General features: G+C 34.1%; 1 protein-coding gene across 1 annotated transcript in view; it reads right to left on the minus strand.

Moving 5' to 3' along the window:
- Nucleotides 1-16590, minus strand: part of LOC117116863 (sorting nexin-4-like) — a 51011-nt gene extending 34421 nt beyond the window's left edge. The window contains exons 1-4 of the mRNA XM_033260965.1: nucleotides 16468-16590; nucleotides 14147-14194; nucleotides 10584-10696; nucleotides 2157-2295 (exon numbers count right to left, since the gene is read on the minus strand). Coding sequence (XP_033116856.1) covers nucleotides 2157-2295; nucleotides 10584-10696; nucleotides 14147-14194; nucleotides 16468-16575 — 408 coding nt within the window. The 5' untranslated portion in view covers nucleotides 16576-16590. The remainder of the gene's footprint in view (nucleotides 1-2156; nucleotides 2296-10583; nucleotides 10697-14146; nucleotides 14195-16467) is intronic.
- Between the last annotated feature and the right edge of the window lie 1786 nt (nucleotides 16591-18376).

The raw sequence follows: 18376 nt of genomic DNA on the forward strand, positions 1-18376 counted from the left end.
TTTATAATTAAAACATAAAAAATAGCATTGGAGGAAAGTGATTTTGACAGAACCACACTAGGTCTCAACTCAAAAGCTAAGTGTGCACTTGCTGTTAAGTGGTACATGTTATTTTCAACCTTACTACAGTAGATGCAAGTCACCTACTGTAAACTTAATATTGGATTGAAATCCAGCGCCATTTAAATCCAATTGTCACTAGTGGCGGATTGAGGAATTTGAAAATAGAGGGGGAAAGGGGGTGGGAGGATGACAGTGGGGTGTCTAGACAAAATTTTAAGTCAGTACAGTATGGCACTTTTAGATTGCTGGAAATGACACCCTCAAACTTAAATTTGACTGTTATTTTCTTAGTACTTCTACTCACTTTTTGTAATTTTTTTTTTGTGGGGGGGGGGGCAACAGGCTTCCCGCTCCGCTTGAATATGAATGTGGCATGTCTACAATGGAAGTACTGACATGAAGGAGCGGGTGATGGGCACAATGGACAAGTGGGAAGTGCTAACTGGGAAAGAGGTGAGTTTTAACTACTGAAGCATAATTTTTTTTCTCAGCAATTTTATCGATGAGAGTGCAAATTTGTTGGTTGTCAATGTCAGACAACAAGCAAAGCTACTGGTCATATTTCAAAAATGTATAATGTCTAATCCAAGATTTTTTTTGTTAAAAGCACACCTTTTTTTAACTTCAACTTCCAATAATTGTACTAAACTTCTGGTTATATTTTATGTCAATTTACAAATACGTTTAGTATTATAGAATTATCAGCATAATCTCGCACGAGTTATCAGGAATTATGCTGTCAAACCATGGACGGGATACAAATTTTCTTTGGCATTTTTACCGGTTGGTTCCTCAGAAATTTTGCTGGCTTCCTCTTGTCATTGTATGATATTCGTTGCCATCATCTTGTCCCGGACTACTTTACAACTGGGAATTAAACAAGTCGTACTTCAAACTGTTTATCAATGTGAATCACTGAGTTGAAGTCTAGGTCAAATTAGAATTTAAAAATTTGTGCCATCAAGGCTACGAACATGTACTCTACGCACGCACTTGTATGTAGTCTTCTAAGATAAAGTCTTTCTAGCGTAAATCTTAAAAAACAATTCCTCCCCATCTTATTTCTTTCAGCCATCTTAAAACCCTGTCCAGACTATCAAAACATGTGACATGCCTAAATATGGTCATGACAATATCACATCATGACCATATATAAGCACATCATGACTATATATGGGCATACATAATTTTTTTGTCGAAGAAAATTTGATAATCTGGACAAGATTAAAACACACACAATTCACACTGCCTTTTTTATCTGAATGTTTATAAATTCTATCCAGACAATCTCAGTTCCTCTGACGCGGATAGGCTAATTAATAGCACGTCATCTTCTCAAATCTTAAATCTGCGATAGAGCAATCTGCACTGTTTAATATCTGTTTTAACTTTAATCATCAACAGAACTGTCTAATAATTTAAGGTTCATACAAAATACTAAAAATTTAATATCATTTATAATTTCTACATTTTTATTTGACCTTGTGTTGTCTGACTTAGTTGTTAGGTGTCCTTGCATGTCCTATGAGCATCCCCTCAAATTTCGGGATGATTCCAGGGTTCATTTTCTCCCTGTTCTTTCATGTTCTTTAATGAACATTTACTGTACTCTGTTTGAAAATAAATAGACTGGAAGAATGATTTAAATCAGAACAAACATATTCTTTACAAAAGAAACCCAACTTAAAAAATAAATAGATCGTCTTTGTTTTGGGGATAAAAGAAGACAGAATCATTAATCCAATGAAAACATTTAATTATTTATAAACGATCAAAATAGATACTCATCCAGATACAAAACACCACATAGATACTCATCCAGATACAAAACACCACATAGATACTCATCCAGATACAAAACACCACATAGATACTCATCCAGATACAAAACACCACATAGATACTCATGCAGATACAAAACACCACATAGATACTCATCCAGATACAAAACACCACATAGATACTCATCCTAGAATTTTGTCAGAGGTGCTGTGCCTTAATATGGCTCTCCATGTAGCATCTCTATCATAAAGCATAAGTTATACCAGAAGTGCTAGAAAGTTATAGATACATATAAAAGCCGAGGAGCTTACCCGCTTCTCTGGCAGCGGAGGAATGACAACGTGTGAGTAGGTCACAAGAAGGTAATTTCTAAGAAGTTCAAACTCGCTGTAACGCCTCCACAGTGAAGTTGCCTCTTCACCCAGTGGTTTGCTGGTTCCATCTTTGACTCTGTAAGAAAAGAAAAAAAAGCATATCATTTATGGCTTATGGCATTAAATATAAAAAATATGTGTTGTATAGAAAGTATGGAATGTACATTGCATTAAAAATTAATTGTATTTGTTGGCCAAAGTGTTTGCCTTTTAATACAATAACAGTTAAAGCACCTCAAATTTGTTTGAACATGGAGGTGTGCCTGTGTAGGAGCGGTGGACTAAAACAACAACTTCAGTCCCTAAAACCGAGCACTGAGTCGTACGGCGGTTGCACAATCATCACACAACAAATCCAACCCCACTACCTGTGAGTACTTGACAACGCAACGCAGTCTACTAATTGTCGGTGGCAGTTGGAACGAATTGTCTTTTAAAAACAATCCATTGCACTGTTGTTTCATTGCGTTCTTCATTGCATTGTGTTCTCCATTGGGCACAATGAGAGTTCGGATTTAGCCTCTTAATGCAAGTCTCTTATTTTAGTTCTATATTCAGAGAATCTACCGTAATGTATCTGGTACGTGTTTTTTAGTTTCTTAATACACAAAGAAAACGTGTAATTTTCGGTGTTTCTATTTTTGTCTTGTCTGGACAATAATTTAATAATGAAAGACTTTTATGACTCTTGGTAATTTACACTCTAGTTGGTCAGTAGACTTTGGGTTCAAATAATAGATGTTACTCATAATAATGTCAGGGCCACTTATTACCTTCCAGGAATTTGTATAATTTCAGTTATTTTCTTTTTATCAAACCATGCTTGGTCCTCAGCCAAGATGGCAGGTCAATATAAGAATAGCCATAATTTAAAGTGACTCTCAAAGCTGATTCATGCTGAACAAGCATTCATTCTTCTAATAACTATTAAAGATGAAATTTAAATATTCTATTATATCTATTACAATTGGCTGTGGTGAATCAATTTAATCAAAATTAAATCAATTTACACATGCACGCTGATGTCAGAATGTGTAGCATGCATGACAATTGATTAGTTCTACAATAAGGCCAAGAAAATCATCTTTTTCCAGAGTGTCAATTAAATTTGATATTTGACCAATCAGAACAAGGCCAGGAGTACCATAAATGCTCGAATAAGCGCTGCTCTTGAATAAGCGCAGCACTAAACCTGATTATTTTTACTAAGCACCACTCATAATATTACCCTGTGTGTAATGAAACACTTTGATTTTATTTACGATGACTAGGACCTATGATAGGCCTACCAATATACAGTACAGAAATACACGAGATAGGTAAAATGGGAAAGGGCATGAACTGTAAAGCGCCACTCCAATATTATTTTATAGGCGCTGCTCTCGAATAAACGCAGCTCTCGAATAAGCGCCGCACTAAAGCCTCCAAAAATGCTATAAGCACTGCGGCGCGTATTCAAGCGTTTACGGTAAACATGTCTTACAAACACACTTACTGTCCCACAAATGCAATGTTTGCGTATTTTTTTTAACACTGTTGTTCTGTGAAATCCTAGCAACAATATTCAAGGGAGGGAACTTAGTGGGAGGTTCCATTGTTTTGTTGCCTAAGAACAGAGATATTTGGAAATTATGATGGGTCAGAAATATTTTTTCACTATAGGCACATCACCATTAGCTGAGTGCATGTTTCTTTGTTGTTGTGCTGTTAGTGTGACACACATCAACATCCTTCCAGTGTAACCCAACTTTGTTGAATTAAAAAAAATAGTCAACTATTTTTATAACTATTTAAAATAATATTCTTGAAAATCAAAACAAGATTATGCTATTTCGTTCTGCTTAAAACAACATAAAAAAAATCTCAATTTCCTCAAATATTGAGTTACGACTTTCTTGTTTATTCTTCTTATTCATATAGTTCATTAAACTTAAGTGAATACGACTATGTCAATATACAATGAGTATTTTCTTGGAAATCAGAGCAACTGATATAATACAATCAGGTTTCCTTGGCTTCTGACATTATTATGTACTTAATATTCTATGAAAATGGTTTCCATGTAGCTGCTGTACAAAACATTTAATTTTAAATTTATCATTCATTTTCTTCCACATCAGACAAAAACAAACCATTTGGAAATAAGGATTACTCAGTCGGCATTAACTTTTTTTAACTATCGGCTCAGTCATGCATAGGCCTAAGTCTAGGGTTCATTACTAACCACCTACTGTACATCATCTGCATTTTGGTCGATAAAAATATGGTAACTATAGGGTTCAAGATCAATGATCTTGTATGATACTGTATTAATAACAACTGTAAAGCTCGAAAACGGCCTTTTGAAACAAGTATTTCACAGTAGGCTAACTGTCTGGCCCCACCATCAAATTTCATATGACAAATAAATGTGACATGCCCATATTTGGGTGTAATATGGGTATTGTTGTACCCAAATGTGGGTACATCACACAAATTTATCACAAAAAATTTGATAACGTGGACAAAGATTAAGATTTTTAAGGCTCATTGCGCAACTAAAGGTCAACTCAGACAGTGTCGAATGACGCAGCCCAATGCGATTTTTTGTCGCGTCAGGTCTGTGTGACCTCACAAGTGGTGGGTTACAGTTAAAGCTATTATATGGATCAGCCAGGCAAGACAAGGTTTGTTTTTGATTTGGTTACATAAAGTATGCAACATTACTGAGATACAATAAACTCAATTGAAATAACATATTTTGTTTTGTTCAGTACAGTGGGCTCTACATACCAAAAAATTCCAAAAACAACTAACTAGTTTTCAACAACTCTTCTCTAAATTCATTTAGGGCAAGACCAGAAGACTTATGTCTTTCAACAGTAGTTTGTTTTGATAACCTGTGGGTACCATTCTGTAACTGTAATAACTTACTTTCAAATATTTATTATCAAATTCTTTTCCAGATTAGATGACTTAACAGTTACAATTAGTTTATCCAACCAATTCAAGGTACTGTATACTTAAGAATTAATGTAAATTCATTATCGCCAAAAAAATGACATTGCCGCGGACATGATGATGTATTTATATTGTGATCACTGTTCAGTCAGCGTTTAGCCTTGGGTTTGTTGAACAGTAAAATATTTAATAATTTAAATGAATAATAGAAATTGTTGTTGCAGCCATTTTCTACACAAGGGGCAGAAGGGAAAGATCCATAGAGCTTGGAAAAAATTACCCCTCCTGGGTTAGTGTAGGCAAGAAAACAGTTTAAAATAATAATATGAAGCCTGTGACCAAGAGTGCTTGATTTTCAGGGACATATGGATCATATGGATTAAAAAATCATCTGAAGCAAGGTTTCATCATAAATCATTACCAGCTGAAAGCAATTCAACCGATAATAATATTATTCTTTAGCTAATTTAAATTTTGTATGCAACATTCTAAGTAAACAACTGACAATGAATGACTGACTACATTAACAAACTATAAAAGACAGGGCAGAAAGAATATTGTATACTGACTGCAAAAGATGAAGACATGTATTACCACCTTAGAGTACTACTGTAGGCTGTATATATCAGAAAGAAAAAGTTTTCAAGTTGTTTCTTTTTTTTAATTGAAAACTTTAAACCATGAAATGTGCATTTATGATTCAGTCTGAAGTGTTGACAATGCCCAACTAATTGTCAGGTTTAATCGAGTTTCCCATGCTATGGTAAATCCAGAACACTAAAGCATAGTTTTAGGTTTCAAAAGGTCACTGAATGGCATAGTTTCTCAAGCATATCGAGGCATTGTCTACAATAGCCTACAGCTGAAGCCTTTTATCTGTAGGCCTCAACCAAACTAAAAAAAATCAAAATCATTCCACAGATTATGTTGTTTCATAAATAATTCTTTCTCTTTGTATAGTTTGTAAGATGTATTTATTAATTTATGATAAAAGACTGCTTGATTTTATAACACAATATCAAAGAATAAAAATAATAAAAAATAATAATCAGTAAATCGTACAAATTCAACATTTATTAAGGAATGGACAAATCTATACTACAGACCATAAATATAATGTACAGTATAACACTATACTATTGATTGTTTGTTCTGTATTTGTTTCAGAAGCATCAGATAACAATTACTTAACCTCAATCAACTAACGCCAAGGGAATACAAAAGCAACCAATTAGAACGGTGCGAGGAATATGTGCACATGTCCTAGAAACAAAAGTGTTTGTTTCACAAACGCACATGTTTGCATACATTTACGCTTAGTTTTTGTTTTTGTTTTATCAACAATATCCAAGGGGCGGAACTTAACGGAAAGGTACATTGTTTCACAAATTTAGCATTCTAATTCCTTGTACACTAAAGTTTCATTTCAGTGCAAGTGTGAGGTACAAGAGCTCCTACCTAGGCATCTTTGTGGAATCCTACAGTATGTGCTACTGTATACCGCAAGACCTCAAATTATAGCGCTGGGCTTCTTTTTTTACAAACAAATCTTTTCGAGATGGACTTTTTTTCAAGGCTAATTTTGCAAAGTAAAAAGGGGGTGGGGGAATTCTTTTAAAAATGAATGCTGTAAATTTTGGGAATTAGTACTACAAAACAATAAATAGGGCCACTGTAAAATCAATCTGTATCATAGAGTGTTCTTACCTGGCATTAAATCACCAAAACTACTGTATAATTAAACCAAGCATTTTTTTAATTTTATTTTATGTACTGTACTATCTCGCAAAAGAAGCCTATGCTACATTGAAAATAAGCCCATGAGCTTCACTTTAAAGCTAATTTTGCTAACTGAAGAGGTGGGCTTCAATTAGAGATGGGCTTCTTCTCAAGATTAAGCCCATTGGGCTTCAATTTGAGGTTTAACGGTATGCCATGATGGGGATAAGGGGTCAGGGTTTTAATAATCTAGAGTCCAGATTTCCTTTCGGCGAAAATCATATTTATTTACAAGCAGCCCAAAAAACTTCAGTGGTGATTGAAAAGGCCACTATTTCAAGCTGCAATTAATAATTGTGATACTTTAACCATAGATTTTTTAGCTCTGTGGTTGCCATTTCACCAGGCCAAAATGTATGGGGTGAGTGATGGTTGGCATTGACTTTTAGGCCCAGGGCTAGTACAGTTAAAAATAAATTGTTGACTGATTTTCAATTGTCAACTATACTTTAAAACAACACAACAATTTTTAGGTACTAGAAACATATTTTTTCTGCAGGGGTGGATTTATAGAAGACTCTGTGTAGGGGCCAAAGCACGGAAGGGGAGGGAGTGGGGCTGGTGTTTAAGATGAAGCTTGACATACATGGAAATTAAATCGAAAATTAGCTTGTTTTGTAGTACTGTGCTTCCATCTTTCTCCTTCCTTTTCATTTCTTCTCTCTTTGAAGTGGTGTTAGGATGGGAGCGCAAAGGTGAAGTGGAGGGAACGATGATCAATTGAGGGAACAATGATCAGGTGAGGGGGCGCTAACTTACAAAATAAGGTGATTTTAACTACCTGATCTTGATTTGGGGGGGGATGACTTAGTGGGATCCTGGCAACAATACCAGGCTTAGCAGAAAGGTCCATTGTCTCCCTGTCAATGGGTATTACCATACACAGCAAAATACAATGTCAGGTAACCCAAACAATCATACCATATCTCCCAGAAATGACTTCTCCAAACTTGGGACCCCTTACATCCTACAGTACTGTATCAATTATATTATTAAGTATAAGGGGCTGTGAGGAAAGGATGACAAGCCAAACACATAAGAAATATTTAAACTGTGAAAATGAAATAGTTGAATGTATAAGAAATCAATAATAAATTGGAAAGTAACCAACTGGAATGAGAAGGTAATTGAAAGGAAAAATAAAATAAATAAATAAATAAATAAATAATAAATAAATAAAAATAAAATAAAATAAATTAATTATGAAATAAAATAAATTAAAATAAATAAATAAATATTCATTCATAATGTTAACCTGATTTCCCTCACTGTTGTAATCATTTTTCTTTTATTTTGATCCGGTTTTTCCTTTCATTGTAAAGCGCTTAGAGGTTTCTTGCATTTTGCGCTATATAAGAATAAATTTATTATTATTATATTTAATAAGTGTATGAAAATTGTTCAGATATAAGTACAGTTTGCCCTCCAGCTTTGAGACCTGAAATTTGGGCTGGTTCAGCCTTTTATTAGAAGGTTAGCTCTGTGTTGAAAGATTAGGATTGGATGTTTGTTCTTTGAAAAAGTTGTCTCGAATTAGAACTGTCTCGGATTTACAGGAGTCTCGAATTACAGTAGAGGGTGCACTGTACAAGCATACTGTACAAAGGTGAGTTTTTCAAAGTGCAGGACTCAATGCAAATCTTGTACATAAATGAATAGCTGTGAATAAGAAAGCTATCAGGAAATTCCACTGTGCTTACATGGGAATCAATCGTCATAAGCAAACCGGGTCACTATTGTATCCCAGGGACGCGATGGCGTGTTTGTCAGGTAATCTTCAATTGGCTGTTGTCTTGTCACATGTTTCTACATAGTTACAACTCTATAGCACAGTTTTTAATACTTCATTGCCTGAAATTTAAGAGAATCTCATTGGTTGACACAAGAGCAGTGGACATCAGAATTCAATGTCAAATCTAAACATGAGCTGAAAGTGATAAGGCAGATAGGATGTGGGAAGGTGCATCTGCCTAGTGATACAGACCTACCAATAGTATGTGGTAAATGTGGTTTCCTTTGCCAGGGTAGTTAAAGTAATCAGCTTGGATAAAGGTTGATCCTTTTTACTATATAAAACAATGCAACATTAGCTACGGCTGTTTTGGTCATTTACTACTGTATACTAAATGACCTTATACTGTAGTATAGTAGTATTGAACATTACCTTAATAGTTAGCAGTACTGTAGAGTTGAACCTCCCCAAATGACTGGTTAAAATGATGGTTGTCAAATAGAGTAAGGGTTAAAACACATTGTTATGGAAAGCAATTTAAATGGTAAAGGTTGGTAAACAACACAAAGTCAGACAATATGAATACTGGGAAAAAAAATCAACAATCTAAATATCTCATTCAAGACTATTATTTAAAGGGACTGGCTATACGTACAGCGGTTGTGTATACAACAAAAGTGGTTTTGTTATATACACAGCGACAAACAACCAATTGCAGCACACCATAGTATCACTTATTTAAAACACAGATCAGTATATTTGTACATAATATACATAAAGAACCTCTCATTTGGGATACCCAATAATAAAGGGGACTCTTTTTTGGCTATAAATCAAAGAAAAATATATCCTTCCAAAATTCTGACACTATACAATTAGAATAGTAAAAGTTTTAAAAAGTAGTCAAATATAGTCTACCATCCACAATGTTAAACCACTGAACATACCCAACACAAACTGCCCTTGCAAATGCCCAGGATTGTAGTTAATCCCCTTTATTACCATTTTTTAAAGAGATAGTGTTTGTGTCAACATTAATAAAACTATGGATGAGCTGACCTCTGCAGTTTCCATACTCACACAAGAGTCTTTGGTGGTAATTTGTTACAACAATTTGTTTAAACATTTTTAAATAGATGAGTTTTAGTACATTTTTGAATATTGTACAATCCTTGTTTCAACTCTGGGCCAAACGACTTTCTTTATTGAGGGACAATAAATGATAATTGTGATCCTTCTAAACATAAAAACACAAGAGTGTAAGCGGCAAAAGCTTAAGTGATCTTCTCATACTGATGAAATTGAACTGAGAGTGAAATGGAACAGCATACACAGAGTGAGTAACTACTGGTTTATACTGAAGAAACCTATTGTAATGTTTATTGAAAACCTGATGTAATTGTTTACACAATTAATGTTTATATTATATTGTATGATGTTTGCACAGGTTTTTGATGTAAACACAGACACTATAATTATATTTAATGTGGAGTGCGCAAGATTTTATTGACTTTAGTTTTAAATTCCGATTATGATCAGTGTCTGGATCGACACTTGGCATGTGTTTAGTCTGGCATTATGTCTCAGATGTTACCTAACAGTTGACGAGAAACATTTGGCTCAAAATTAATGCTAACAATCGCCGGTTTACTGTGAACTCAGGCTTTATGATCATGTCACTATTAGAAACTGATATGTCAGCGATATACACAAAGCAGATATGATAACGAAACCAAATTTCTGAGCAACGACGGGTGTAAAACTGAAAAAAAAAACTTTGAGATTAAATTTCTGAAAACTAAGAATGATGGATGGAAATGGTCTGAGGAAAATCCTGTTGGGTCAATGATAAAACATAACAATGGCAAACACCTGTTAATGGTGGTTTAATTGAAATCGTTTCGAGTTTTTACCTGGTTTCTACATAGTACACCGTATAGACGTCCTTCATACCCATGGCGGTCTGGGTTGTGCGCTTCTCCTGCTCGCTGACGTTGATCTCCATGGCTTCCAATAGAGTCCCATCCTGTGAAAAATATTTGAAACCTTTCATTTCTATTGAATCCATTTAAAACACAACAACCCTTTCAAAATACATCCTTTATGTTTTAACTCTGTCCTCAATGTACATTGCTTCTGCAAAACCTTCCTTTGTTGCAATGAATACACACAACCTGAAATTAATACTAACAATATGGAATTAGCTTGCACGCTAGCACTAAGCAGTTTAATTTTTTTAAATAGTACGGTAGGTGCCAGTAGTACAAAATGGACAAAGAATGCAAATGTTAATAAATATGAGGGTACTAGAAGACGAATAGTAATTACTTTGTGAAAATATTCTGATCCAGATTTGCTTAAAAAATAGTCAGTTAAAAAACATACTAGCATTCCTTAAATGTTGGAGGGGGGGGGATAAGATTGTGTGCCATTATGTTGAAATTAGAAGTATACTTGCTTATGTCAATGAATATTAATTATCTTAACTGAACATGTTAATTAGACAGTTGATGAATACTGAAGGAACATAATAATTATTAGGGTACTATTTTAATGCGTTCACTGCCAGGAACACGAGTTCACGTCCACACCGTCTAAAAATACCACTATTTTATTGCACGTAAATTCACTGGCAGTGGTGGGTAGTTCAGGGAAGAACCCAAAATTAATGATCTAAAAATAAATGCTGTATGTTTTTTCATGCTTCACTACAGTCGTTGGGAATTAATTTTCAATATGGTGGTGTACTCATGCTTGGGCGTATGGGATGAAACTAGAAAAAAAGGCTTGGCAGTCAACAAATGCTGGTGTTAGGTGATTATCTTGTTTAGAGTGGACTTAATTTAGGCATTAGAGAAAGCTCAAACTTGTATAGCAGTAGTTTTGTGCAAGTAGTTTTTAATGTCAGGTTTTCATGACACTGTGAGTTTATTTCAGGGACCTCTCAAGCTTAATAAAATGCATTTCAGTATTAACCAGATCTTCAAATATCCATAGTAAATACAAAATTTCCAGTAGCACAAGAATTTGTCTTGAGTGCAAACATGGGTTGCTTAAATTACAGGTAGGCCCTATATGATAATAACAGCTGTGGAATTTCAAAGAAAGGATGAAGATTTACAGTCTTTATCTTAATTTTTTTACAATAAATTTATTAGTAATCTGACAAGTATGAGTTGTCTAGGAACAATGTACAGTAACCAAACCTGATGGAAAGGTAATTTGTTCTGGAATTTAGACCTACTGTATTTTATATGGGTCTAGGCCTATTTTAAATTTCTGTAGTGTTTTTGTCTATTCCCGTACATCCGTAACTACGAAAAAGTTCTGTAGCAACTATGTAGAAATTGAGAAGTCTGAGTTGACACAATCTTACATCCCTGAGTGTGAACATGTGATCATGTGTTGCTTGATGAACTGAGCTAGTGCGGTTGAGAAGAAAAAAATGAACTAAAATTGAAAAATATCAAGAAGTGTCCAATGACTGGGTGGATCACATCCTTGTCTTGTCAGAAAAGGGGACTTAACCTCATAGCCCCTTGCTAGCACTGCCACTGGGATGAGGACAAACTTAAAGTCAGGCTCCAGAGGAAAACAATTTTTTGATATGCTGTAGAACTGATTTTTCTAAGACACAATAAAGTTGTTTGATGAAAAACTTGGGAATGGTTAATGAGATACAGATTTTTGAATTTTTAAAAATGGTGGTAGTTACACCCATTTCCCCCCAGTTTTTCAATGTTCAACAATCTGTATCTCATTAAACATTCTTGAGTTTTTAATCAATCAGTTCTACAGCATATAATACACATTTCCAGTGAACAAGCCTTTATTACCTCAAATTAAAAACCAAATCGTTGAGTTTTTTTTATTACAGTAGGTTACAAACTACTTTTAAAAATCAGGTTATTTATGATCAAACAATGTATTTCAAGCCTGTGAAATGTGTTTGCTGAACAATTGCTATACAGACAGAGGTTTTTAGCATAGTATTTGTATTCTGTAACACAAAAGTGCTGGTACTGCACAACCAACTCAAAGAATTGATAATATTCATAATTACTGTACAAATGTTAAAACCTGCAATTACCTTTTCACTATCTACAGTAACTTGCTTTAATATACCACTATTATTGTTAGTATAATAAATTAATGGTAATTTAATGATCAGCAAAATTGTACATATCATATTTAGTAAGCTCCTTTAAAAAAAACCCAAAAAACTGTTAGATTACCATCCCTCCTCAATATTAAGGGATATAATATAATAATATATAATATATATTTTGCCTGATGGTTTGCCCGGCATCAGCATGCCCATTTGATGGGCATATCATATTTGTCAAAGAAGACTTGATCAGTGTAGTGTTTTATTTTATTCTTTGAAGGAAATCAACATGATAATGACAACAAAAAAGACTTGATAACATGTACATTAGTTATATATTCAAATCTTATATTTAAAGCAACAAAATTACTCCAGTTAAATCCACAACTTATGTGGGTCCACTGCACATGCCAAGGTCCTTTTAATGTCAGCTAAAATAATGCCACACATGAATGATGATTCCCAGCCAGTTAAAATGAGGTTAAACATGCAAAAATAACAGTACAACTCTCACAATAACATTACAATGCACCATCTAAGATTAGCATCCAAGCCCGTATCCAGGGAGGTCCGATTGGCGATTAATCTCTACAATACCGAAACTGGGATCAAACCCCTGCCAATTAACCCCAGGATTCTAGACAACCCCCCAATACCCAAGTTGGTATACCCTATACCCCGCCCTTCCCCTTGCAATCCTAGATACGGCCCTGGAATCGGACAACAATGCAAAAAAAAAAAAATTATAAATTCAATTTACAACTGATATTTTGAACAGACAAGAAAAGTCTCGGTGGAAACTGAATCAGCAATATCCTCAGCAGGCAGACAACTTTAAATTAAAATAAATGATATAAAACCCCAGAAGACCATGGCAAATAGATCGAGGCCATAATCACTCTGAAAGGAACTCTTAATGAATCAAAGAGAAGACAGCTACTACTGTAACAGGAATATTTAATGATTCGATCCTAAACATATTATTGTTCATACAGCTCTTAATTAAACAATCATGCAACCACCAGACAAGAATTTGTAAAGCCTATAATGAGAAATTGAATAGTATTTCTCCTACAGTATTAATCAAATTCATCACATTATGATTAAACAATAAATTTCATTCCCAAGTTCTAATCAACAAAAAACAATATGAAATCGTGCAATGAAAATAGGTGTAGTCAATTTAAACAAAAGCTTAACACTAATAATATAGCATTAAAATAATAATAATAATGATGAGAGCCAAAAGTCTGTCTTTTATTTTGAAACATAACCCCTGAATTAGCATACTGCCACTGTTATAATATATCAAGCCTGGTTGACAAAAAAAAAGAAACTATGGTGAACATAGCAAGCAAAGCACACTACCTGGATAGTGAGTTGGACGCAAGGTCTAGGAGGCCTGGCTTGTCGAATCTGAAGAGGATAAAAGAAACAGCAGTGGATACAAACAATTTAGGGTATCTACAGTATGGCGAAAAATTATTCACATGCATCCATCCATTCTAAAGAAACTCTCAGACAGGTTTATTCTGCCTATAGAATTTCCCAGTTCCCCACTTCGACCCCACGGTGACGCCCTTGCCCACAATTATATTAATATCATAGAGCTATAAAACAACTATGCTGACTAGGCAACGAAGCGATTCACAGTTGTGTATGTGTACTCAACAAGATGGCCACTGTAGGAGAGAGCCACCTTCAGGTTTCGTGTACATATTACAACCATAAATAAGACCCCTGACTAACTATTATTTCATTAATCATTATCATTATTAATATTTATAAATTAAGAAACTAGCCTAGCCAAAAAGAGGTCAAGTGGAGTATCTGATATGAACAAAAAGTACTGAGGAATAAAAATCATGAAATCATGTATGTAATCAATCGGTTTTATGCAAATTGCGTAAAGAGCTCATATAAGTTTCTTGATTTGATGTCTTTGCTAACTGTATGTTGGCAACTCAGAAACGTGGACCACTTGTCCTTTTTGGGTAGCTCAACGAAAATTCATAAATATTTCTTAGCAGCTCTGAAACATCCTACAGGTAGGTGTGATTGGCCCTCATGAAATATTCTAAATTAAAAACAAAAAATGTCACTACTACGGTAGTTTCCTGTCCCCTCGCGCATCCATTTTTTCTACCTCACCATTTTTTTTTTTCTTTACTTTATGAAATGTACGAAAATCTGGCTAACTCACATCAGTAAAATTCCTCTCTCGATCGATAATGTTGGGGATAGATATGGTATGAATCATGTCTAGTGCTTCTTTTATTTGCTTTTAATGTGTCTACTTGGTAAAAGTGAGAAAGTAGTAGCTGTTTCCCATTGACCATCCTGGATTTGCCATCCCGGAATTTTTTTTTTTTTTCAAATTGCCTTCATTCTCCGTTTTTCTAAATATTAGGATGAGAAACTACTTTTTTTTACACTCACAGAGCCCGACGGTCGTTGACCGACATGATTCTACAGTATGTAGGATGTAAAGCCAGGACGCGAGTGCAACAGGTTGCTTTTTGACTGCCACCGACTGTCCATCACTCATACAGTGGGGAGTGGAGTTGGATTCATCGGCCAATGGTCGTATGACACAGTGAGTGCATGGCTTAATGGATAGTTAAAAACATTATTTCAACTAAAAAAGTTCACATGAAATTGAGCAGAGAATCATAAATGATGGAATCTTTTATTTGTTTTTTATCCAAGTGCAGCTGACTTAGAGTTGTGTCCTTGAGGTCAAGGTGTTCACTCCTTTGAGAAATATTCCTTGGGTGCCTGGCCCCTTAATGCATTTGCAAATGCAACAGCTATTTATGTTTTAAATAGTGGTTGTTAGGTACATTGTGCTGTTTTATTATTTTGAAAAACAAACAATTCTTTAATTATAATTTACATATTTATTTTTTAAATGGTCAATAAAAATTACACATCAAGAAATAATACCTTTCATTAAAATTACTGTCAGTTTCAGCTTGGTTATGAATACATTGTTTGCAGTTAAACATGTAAATCTGAATCTTGATCACTTAGCAATCATACATACAAGCAACAAAAATATAATCAGTTTCTGGACATTAAATGCCACAAAATAACCACTCAACCTACTGTATGTAGATAACAAACATACTGTACATTCGTTGTAGAGCGTCAGTCTAGGCCTAGGCCTACTTACTGTAGGTAAACAGCATTATTAGTAAAATAATATTTTTGCAGGAAGCAAGAATTAGGCATAGTAAAAATTTTGTCTGCACATTTCGGAAAGTACATACAGTTACGACAGATTTCTGTGCAATTTTCCCAAAAAATTAGGCCAATTTCAAACGCAAAATTTAGTTGAGTTGGTTTTCAATTCAAGACTTTCCACGCAAATAAAATAAATAACTATACTTTTTTAGAGTGTGCGTCTGAGTCATCTATTCAACCTGCTTAAATTGCTTGCCAAAGCTAGCAGCAAGCTAAACAAGTGTTGTCGGCTAGCTAGGCTTAGGCTACTTTCTTGATTGTGGTATATGTCAACGGGCCTAGGCCGAGTACTGCCCCCTGCCCATTTTTTTTAGAAGAGGATAAAGAAGGGACAGCCAGGGCCTAGCCTAGCAGTAGAGTATGCTAGTGCGAATAATAACACAAGGGTTACATTTCATGAATATTTATCATCATTTATATCGCACAAGATAATAGATAAATACCTTGGCTGCAATTTTCGAAAGCTCATCAACGTCAGAAGTCACTGGAACTGCTGCACTATCTGCAATAATTGCAGGGTTGTATTCCGGCGACTCAACACTTTCTGCCATGTTGTCTCTCGTACGTAAACGTATCTGGTCAATTTGCATCATGAAAGTGACACCTAAACCAAATTTCATTGGATTAAAAAAATACTGTACCGATATAAAATTATCAAATATAATTACTATGTGAATTCAAGTAAAGTAACTTATTAGCTTTCAATCTGAAATTAGAATTTTTTTAAAATCGTATTAATAAGGCGTGTCAATAATACAGACAGTTTTACTGCATATAACCATAATTTATAATAACCTTTTTAAGCCACTGGAATTGTGGAATAAAGGTCTCTGAAAATCAATCAGTGTAAACTGAATACATGGTTTGATCTATATTTATTTTTGTTTATTTATTTTTATTTATTTATTTAGGCACAAAACACATGCGCCAACGATCGTCAATACTGAATATATCACTGTGCTACTTTTATTTATTTATTTTTTTATTATTTTATATATTTTCAATCAATTATTTAAATCTCAATATGATTTGCGGTATTTCATTGAATACTTATAAATGTGCAGTTTAATTTACTGTATTATTGAATTATTTTAAAGGTTTTCCTTATGTCACAACAGACGATAGACCTATCTCTAATTTCGTCAAAACATTTATAAACATAGACAACCATGGGCCCTTTCTTAAAAATCGTTTTTTGTCGCAATGAGTCGTCGCATTGGAAGTCGAACTACCGCATCGATTTGAACGAGAAATATACAGTAATGACATTGTTCTTTGCCCAGATTCTACAAGCGATGGCTATGTTCTGCAATTCATGTATAATTATTTGCAAAATTTGGTAATATTTAATTTGTTTACATTTGGAAAAGCCTATTTTATGCTAATATGCCTGCTTATTAGGCCTAAATTTAAGGTCTGACTTATAAATTATAATCATGATCCTAGTTTATGTAGTTAACTCAAAATTTTTAATTGATAGATAATTAATAAGTTATAATTGTAAAGTTATATGATGTGTGTTGATTTTCAGGTATGTGATAACGTCTTCAAAACTATGATTATTTCGATTTTGTTTGCAGGAAATTTCAGTAGCGATGTTTTTATTGCCCACCTGTACCTGTACGTTACCAACACCGGTACGTTACCAAATACTTGTGAAATATCTCACAGTAGATTGGGGTTGGAATCGAACCCACGACCTCCAGATAACTAGCCTGTCATAACCAAGACCACCGAGCTAGCTTGTATAAAAAAATTACGCCTTGCACAATCAATAAGGATATCGATGTGCAGCAATAGTGGATGTTATTACCTGAGACGGTGATGATAATGTGATAATGATAATGATAATGATGATGATAATGATGATGATGATGATGATGATAATGATGATGGTGATGATGATGATGATGATGATGATGATGATGATGATGATGATGATGATGATGATGATGATGATTGATGATGATGGCCATGATGAAGTTGACGATAATGCCATGATGATAAAGTTGATGCTGATGATGAAAATGAAGATGATGTTTATAATGATGATGGTGATGATAAATGATGATGATGATAATGATGATGGTGATTATATGTTGTTGTGGTGATGGTGGAGATGATGATTATGATAATGATAATATTATGATAATGTTAGTGAATAATAATAATAATTGTAATAATACTAATTATTATATAATAATAATATAATCTGTCTCTTATACACATCTAGATGTGTATAAGAGACAGACCATAAATAAGCCCTCTGACTGAATATTATTTCATTAATGATAATTAGTATTGATAATGACAAATTATTAAACTGTCGTAGCCAAATAATAATAATATAAT

Source organism: Anneissia japonica, unplaced genomic scaffold, assembly GCF_011630105.1.
Source record: "Anneissia japonica isolate Jap-2015-1 unplaced genomic scaffold, ASM1163010v1 scaffold1302_len1884557_cov193, whole genome shotgun sequence".
Lineage (NCBI taxonomy): Eukaryota > Metazoa > Echinodermata > Crinoidea > Comatulida > Comatulidae > Anneissia > Anneissia japonica.